The sequence below is a fragment of the Cicer arietinum genome, chromosome 3, assembly GCF_000331145.2.
Source record: "Cicer arietinum cultivar CDC Frontier isolate Library 1 chromosome 3, Cicar.CDCFrontier_v2.0, whole genome shotgun sequence".
In the NCBI taxonomy this organism is placed as follows: domain Eukaryota; kingdom Viridiplantae; phylum Streptophyta; class Magnoliopsida; order Fabales; family Fabaceae; genus Cicer; species Cicer arietinum.
The window spans coordinates 53,285,795-53,294,025 of record NC_021162.2 but is presented as its reverse complement, the minus strand read 5'-3'; the positions used below and the strand labels follow the sequence as shown (position 1 = coordinate 53,294,025).

Here is an 8,231-nt window from a genome sequence, read left to right as displayed (position 1 = left end):
TGCGGGTCATGGACTCGGGTGCGGAGATGGCCGCCGCCGCGACGCTATTTTGCAATTGCACCGCAATTGACAATATAGATTCGCGGTTGCATTCGCCGCAACGGATGCAACGATTTCACAATGAAAAGCGCGGCAGAGACAGCTACCACCACAATGCGTTTCCATTATTGAACGCGATAGCACCGCAATTTACAACATAGAGAAGAAAGAAGACATTGTATTATATACTTATTTTTTCTTATTATTCATCATCTCATTATTTTCAAAACGATCGTTGATATAGATTATCTATTAATTTTATTACTTTCACTATGACTATATTATCATCTAACTTAACTTTTTTCTTCTCTAATAAAGGATGCAACTTGCAATTCTATGACTATTTTTTGTATTGAGGTAAACCTCCTTTGATTATGTTTGCTAAAAACATGCCTATTTTCATTGTGTCTCTAAATCGGAAATATAATTATCCCTGCATCGCATGGTGTAAGGTCTTGCGTATATATCTCGAGATCTACTAACATTTATCCATGCAAAATGGATTGAACTACAACATAGCTAACACTAACTAATCAAATGCTACAGTAACATAACACAACCCCAAAAATCAATATCAAATTTCAGGCATTCAAATATGAGATACATTACAAACTTAATAACAAAGTGACACTTAAAAAATAGAAAGAATTACACAATAATGCTTATTCAGCCTCCAAATTACCAAATTGCCAAGGATTGAATTCTGGTCTACTTTCAGGCTCCTCAATGCAATCAGAACTATCTATGGTAGCACGATGCGCACTATATTTACCGTTATATTGGTAAACTTCCAATTCACCCCAAGGTGTAGGAGTTACTTCTTCTGTTAGATCAAACCATCTAGGAGTGAACTTCTGGTTCTTCGCCTCTCGGTTTCTCTTCTCAGCTCTTTGCCTCTCCTCCAAACTGAAAAGTAAGTTTAAATGCACATAATGTAAATAGCCAGGATTTCTGATGACTGCAGTGACTTAGTGGCTAAACGTGCGCGCACACACTTTTTAGCCAACCATGGAGGTCATATTCAATAACAACTTTCATGTACAGATAATTTGTCTCTAAAATATCAGCACTATTTCAAATTACTAGATACATTTATTTAAAATATCAACACAAATATATTATTTATTAATGCTACAAATTTGTCTTGGAAGATGAAAAATCAAAGTCCGACACAAATATTCTTACTACCTACTTTTTGTAAAATAAGTGAAAATGACAAAGTGGCATATAAAAAAGGAGAGGAGAGGTAGTTAGTTACCTGCTCTTCTCGTGGCCGGACACGGATAGGTCACCCTTCTCAAGGGCCATTCTATCAGGACGAAGACGAGAATCGGATGCAAGCAACTTCTTGGGAGCAGTGTCAAAACTGTTAATCTTGTGTGCAAAATAGGTGTATTGGAATTTGTCCTTTTTAGGTACCTCAGCAACTCTCCAAACCTGCAGAATAGAACAATTTAACCAAGAATGAATAGAGTTTGCATATTTTTTTATGTGCAATAAAGAATGGTGCATCATATGTTTTGCAAACAAACTTTGGAAATTTGCAACACATCCGAAATTTGTTTGCAAAGCATATCATGCTTAATGAGACACATTTATGAAGAAATTGTAAGACATAATCTAAAGAATAAAGACCATGGTATTGAGTGGTAGCATATCATCTCTATGGGCATAACACTGAAGAGAGAGTTGAACTACTAACCTCTTTGAGCTCAGTGCCTGGAAGTGGTTCTCCTTCTGGGTCACAAACTTGATAACTCAAAGCCTCATTCCATTTTCCAGTTATTAGAATCTTAGGCTCTTCAGCATTATTATACACATATCCATCCACTTCATATCGACCAGCTCTGCAAAATGTAAACTCCCTTTTAAGTTGGATAATACATAACAAATAAAAAATATGCAAAAACTTTGCTTCTTGGTAAATGCTTGAGGAAGCTATGATCAGGTCATATTTTTCAGCACACAAAACATACAATAAATAGAATGCAAAAAAGTGAACGGAATTATTTCCTAAAAGAAATGCAATGCATGAAAGATCTTAGAACTTGAGTTTGGCCTATCTCAGTCCTGTCAAACCAGCTTATAAGGTGAAGGATACCTTCCACTTAAACATTTTCTGATCATATCTCAACCAATGTTGGACTCTCAACACACACCCTCGAGTCTAAGATTAGACTTTTGAAGATTGTCTTGGGCGACCTGATAATATGTAACTTAACAAATTTTGGATAGACTTAGATATTATCTTAGAATTTGCGTTAGGCATAGCTCAACCCTACAGAATCAGCTTATAAAGTGAGGGATGCCTCCCTCCCATTTATAAATGCATTTTCAAGTCATATCTCATCCAACATGGTGAGACTCAACAAACGATAAGGAATGCATAAAATCAAAACCCTTGTATACGAACCATTGATACACATAGCGACGGATAAACTAAAAGAAATGTAATGCATAAAACGTTCCTGGCTGCTACAGTATGGAATCCAGCCACTGACACATACTACAGGTTACAAGTGAAGCGAACGTTTGCGGTTGAAAATTTAAATCAGTGGTACTTTAGGTAAAGAAGTCATACCCAAACCAGCCACAAGGTTGAAAATACAGAATGACTTTGTCCCCCGTAGTCAGATTTGTCAGAACCATCTCCCCTGGTGAATCAATCCATGTTCGCCCAAAAATCAAGTTGCTAACTTTCGTAGGTGGAGGCACCAAATCAAGGACCACACCATCTCTTTTGAGTGTAACACGTGTTCTGCATTCAGGTAAGTAATAGCACGTTACATATGCATACAGCTTTAAAAATGCTTACCAAAGACATTAATTTAAGTAGATATCCAACATTACAAGGTAAGCTATTCAGTAAATTGTGGTAATACATAAGAAATATCCTTCAGACTCTCAAGTAAAAATGTTGACAAAGCTTTTTCCGAAATTTTTGTCCTTTTTATCTGAGTAAACATGTGAAGCCACAAATAATCCCTATCCTTGAGATAAAAGATGAAAGGTAGGATAAGTATTACCTTCCAACAGGATATACATCAACTGAGTTTCCAAGAAATTTTGTTTTCAGTTTCGATGTCACGTCATAAGTGAAATGTTCATTTTCAGCATGGCCGGCACTCATTGGAGGGTGATGACTGACCTGTAGCAATTTTTTTTTAAAAGTAAACAGAATTATGAATCATACTTAAAATAAGAGAATCACAAAATAACTGAAAACCACGCATAAAAAGGACTTTAAACTCACCTGCTCTGCTATAAATGACATGCCACCGTGATTAGCCATTTCATATGTCTCACCAAGAATTGGATTGAATGGCTTCCATGTTCGTTGATAGGCATAATAGACAGATATAAAGAATGATGCTGCAAAAATCATCTATATATTAAGGTCATATTCCATGCAAAGTAGTGTATGCGCAAATGTGTGTGTGTGTGTGTGTGATAGAGAGAGAGAGACTATAAAACGATGCTTACAAGCATATACAAGTCTCATGTATGGATCGTCGGTCTTGTCCGCCATATCTAATAGGTAAGAGTACTCCATAAGCTGTGAAATTATAATAACAATAGATGAGATTCTGCATCTAGAACACTTGCTAAAATAGTTTGTGCATATGCAATAGCACAAAACAAATGCAACAAAGTACATTATGTGATAAAACACAGACCTCGGCCATTTTTTGTAACATCGTCATTGGCTCAAAAATGATAACCGGAAGTGTGACCATTGATGTGATATCAGAGCCAACATACTTTTGCATCATTTTCCAGTAACTATCCCGTTCCTGTAAGGTACAAAAGAACAATTGAGGGATAACATACAGAAATAGTACAGCGTAAAAAGAAGAAAATTATCTTTCTCCCAAGTCCACCAAGAGATAAATAAATGTGTACTTTTATTCAGAAAATCAAGTGTAAATCATCATTTTGGTTCTCAAAAATGTAAGGGTCTAGCAATCCTCAAGTTTACAAAACAACAAATTAGTCTCTTAAATTAAAGAATATCAATCAACTTTGATTTAAGAGACTAAATTTACAGACCCTTACAATCTCAAGGACTAAATGCTCATTAACTTGATGATCAAAGTTACCATTGGTTTGCATGACACATATTATCTGCTCAGCATGGCATGAACTTAAAGTGAAGTTTGCTTTAACATGCAGAACAGACCTCATAGGTTGACTAAAGAATAAAGTGGAAACACCATGTTTCAATATGCACATTTCCATCACTAAATATCAAAAATGACAACCAATAATTGTGTCATGATAAAATCTATATTGCTTCCATCACAACAGTGTAACAAACAACTTCCTTATACAATAAATTTGCTTTGACACAATCATTATTTCATTCTTTATTGGTCAGAATATTTTATTCACACACTCAGGAATCCAAAGCTTGTGAGTTGTGACTTTCAGTGCATGTTTAGATTGTCAGTGTGATAGATGGAATCACGATGTGACCGTGATTTTTCCAAACTCACCATCAATTCAAACTTCACTGTACTACACAACCACAGAGATGGTGATTAGTACTATATACCTCGTCTTTCCATCGTCCCTTCTTAGCTTCTTCTTCAGCATCTTCAGTTCCTCCTTCCGGATTTACAACTTCCAGTCCCTCATAGCCAACGATACTAAGTATCAACATCACAAAAAATCTCATCAGCTCATGAAACTGAATCAAACCAACAAAAGCTTCAAGAAACAAATCAAATTATTACAAACCACAAATCCAGTGACAGTGAAACTTAAAAACAAATTTGAAAACACAATAGCTGGACAATATAGCCAAATTAAATCATACATCTAGGAAGTATGAAACAGCCATAACCTAACACGTAATTTCAAACATCATAATTCATCAAACAAAATTTTTGAAATTAAAAAAAATAAATAAATTTTGAACGATGACCATGCAATACAAGAATAGCTTCCATGATCCAGAAAAATAAAATTATAAAAATGATGAATCGATGATATCGAGCCAACCCCACATAAACGAATTTAGAAAATTAAAATCAAAAGAGATAAATTAAACAACTTCACAATTTTGGAGTGAGAAGAATGATACCCATTAACAGATTTGGACATGACAGTGCCAAAATTGGACAAACTCGAAGCAATAGAAGCAAAAAAACCACCACCACTACTAGAAGCAGGAGTTTGCTTGGGATCCATTGGTGCCATGGCAATGAAACCCCTAGGAAAATTCGAACAAAAACTATATAAACGGAAACCCAATTGAGAAAAAGAGAAGCTTTTTATAATTTTTCTGTAGCAGCAAACTCGATCTTAAAGTTAACGATGCAAATGGGTACTATAATATGGGACTAATATATAAGATATAAAATAAAATAATAATAATAATTATTATTATTATTATTATTATTATTATTAATATTAGGAATAAGAATAATAGAATTATAATATGATTATTATATATAAGGTGAACAGCGATTTTTGGTTGGCGGTTCTAGATTTTGAAAAGTCTAATAAAGAAGGATTATGACTATAAAAGACGTTAGAAAAATCAAAAAGGGTATAGTTTGTAAACCACGCGCTTGTAGAGAGCGTGTGAGGGTATAGTTTGAGTTGTGTTGTGTTTGAGAGAATCCAAATTGGCGGGTTTGGGAGGAACAAATTGTGCTGTTATGGCGTTGGAATGACGAGGAGTATCATCACTGCATCCGTCTGTTTATAATTGTTAACATCATGTGAACATAAATAAATCAAATGTTAAACAAATGATCTTTCAGTACTTTAGTGATACAAATATTAAAATAAAACACTCAAAAGTATATTGAAATTTATGTATTAAACTTTTTAAAATTTTATTTTTTAATATAAAAATTTTACTTTTTATTTTCTAGAGTAATTGTTAACAAGACCCAAAAAATGAAAGAAAAAAAATAAAGATTTTGAAATAAGACGTTTATTTGTAATTTTTTATTTAACTTTTATATATCAAAACGTATACAAAATTTGAGTATGTTTACTAAAAAAAATTGAATAAATACTCATTTATATCTTTTAATGTAATACATTATGCAATGTTATCGCAAAAACAAAAGGACTTATAAAAACAGGTGAATCCACTGCACTTTATCTTTAAAATTGGATAAATCTATCACTCATTCAACCACCTTTATTTCTCACACAAAGTAAATAAAAAACGATTTTACCTTTTTTATCTCCTACCATCTAATAAAATAAAAATATTTCAAAGTGTTAACATTTAAAAATTTTGAAACTTTAAAAAAAAAAAAAAAAAACTAAGAAAATTACATTTCGAAAGATTCACATTCAATTGAATTTTTGAAATTATTTTAAAATTTCGAAAAAAATATTTCAAAAGGTTCATATTCAACATGATTTTCAAAAAATTATTAAATTTTTGAAAAATAGCATTTCGAAAGTTTCATGATCAATCAAATTTTCAAAGTTATTTTAAAATTCTAAAAAAATTGTATTTAGAAAGTTTCATATTTAACCAAATTTTCAATGATCGAGAGAATAATTTACTTGTATTTCAAAAAATTTCAAATGATTAAAAAGAACAAAAATGTATTTTCATATGCTTTAGGACTGAGAGGTATAGGTGATGATGGATGGTAGATTTGTCTTATAATATTACCGTCAAATGATTAAAAAGGACAAAAACTATTACAATTTCGTTTGAAATTAATCTTACCATGTAGTATTGATATCTCACAAAGTTTCTTTTCTTCTTGGGAGATTAATAACAACTAATGTACTGATAGTTTTTTTTTTCTTTTCATTATATTAAGAAGAAGGGAAAAAAAAAACCATTATAAAGGCATTGTAGGTTCAAAACTAGACATGTCAAAAGCTTACTACCAGATTTGAGTGATTGTTTTTTATGGCAGTTTTGATCGGCATTAGGTTTTCACAACACTAGATAGATCTTATTATGAAGTGTGCTTTCATGGTTTGTTTATCTATTTTACTTAATAAGGCCCCTTGCGACAAGTTTTCCCCTGAAAGAGGATTGAGACAAGGAGAACCTATGTCTTCTTACCTACTTATTTTATGTTCAAAAAAAATTTAGTTCTCATCACTAAAGCCCAAGAAAATAAAGCCATTTATGGCATCTAAATTGTTCAGGGAGCACCCATTTTATCTCACTTGTGTTTTTATAGATGATAGTCTTATTTTTTGTTGAGCTAGTCAAACGGATGCTGAAGCCCTAAAATCTATCCTCCAACTCTACCAAGAGGCTCCTAGCCAATTCATTAATTTTGATAAATCATAGATCTCCTTCAACCGAAACGTGCCTTTGGACACAAACTAATTTCCTACGGTGGATCTACTTTAAGGTAGTGGAGACTCCTTCAAAATACCTAGGCTTACCTACCTTTGTAGGAAGATCAAATAAGTAGGTTTTTCTGTTTTGTTTAAGATCGTGTTTGGAAGAAACTCAAGAGATGGAAGGAGAAATTTCTCTCCTCTACGTTAAGGGAGGTGTTAATCAAGTAAGTGTCTCAATCATACCTACTTGGATTATGAGTTGCTTCTTACTACCTCCAGGTTTATGTAGTCACAATGAATCCATGATTTAGCAATAGAGATACATACGAGATGGGAAGAGAAGTTTAGCTACTTATTGTTATGGTAGCTTTGCATAATTAATAGGAAAAAAGTAGAATTTAGCTTCAAATAATGAATCCCAATCTTTCTCCAATGTGTTTTCTTTGGTTCAGTCCCTTTCTTTTTCTGATATTGAATCTTCTCAAATTGATAGTAGCTTTTCTTTATATAGTGTTTGAGTTAGTAAAATTTTGTTTAGCGAACTTTTGGATTCAGTAAGCGAGCTTGGATTTCTTCATATTGAAGTAAGGATGAGTTGGTCAAACTGCCTCAAATTCGCTTAGCAAATTTTGACTTGCAAAATTCCTCAACTCTTTAACTCTAATTCGCTTATCCAATTTGAAAATTCGGTAAGCAAATTTGTCCTTGCAACCATTCTTCATTATGAATTGCAACGTGATCCACTAACTTAAGATTTGGCGGTCTAATATCCTATTATCTATTAAAATAAAAAATGATGCAAATATCATACTTCTCATTATTAACTGACTAAAAATTAATGATATATATAATTTTGGAGTAAAAGTTGTATGATTTTTATTAATAAATGTGAATAAGTTTCTTAAAAG

General features: G+C 32.7%; 1 protein-coding gene across 1 annotated transcript; it reads right to left on the bottom strand.

Moving 5' to 3' along the window:
- Positions 1-590: 590 nt before the first annotated feature.
- On the bottom strand, positions 591-5,368 carry LOC101509376 (oxysterol-binding protein-related protein 3A-like). Its single transcript, XM_004492303.4, has 10 exons — positions 5,126-5,368; positions 4,595-4,688; positions 3,717-3,833; positions 3,523-3,595; positions 3,293-3,411; positions 3,066-3,187; positions 2,621-2,797; positions 1,742-1,886; positions 1,298-1,476; positions 591-945 (listed from the first exon to the last, which is right to left on the bottom strand). The coding sequence occupies exons 1-10, from the start codon at positions 5,239-5,241 to the stop codon at positions 702-704; spliced, it is 1,386 nt and encodes a 461-aa protein (XP_004492360.1). The 5' UTR covers positions 5,242-5,368; the 3' UTR covers positions 591-701.
- Positions 5,369-8,231: the final 2,863 nt, after the last annotated feature.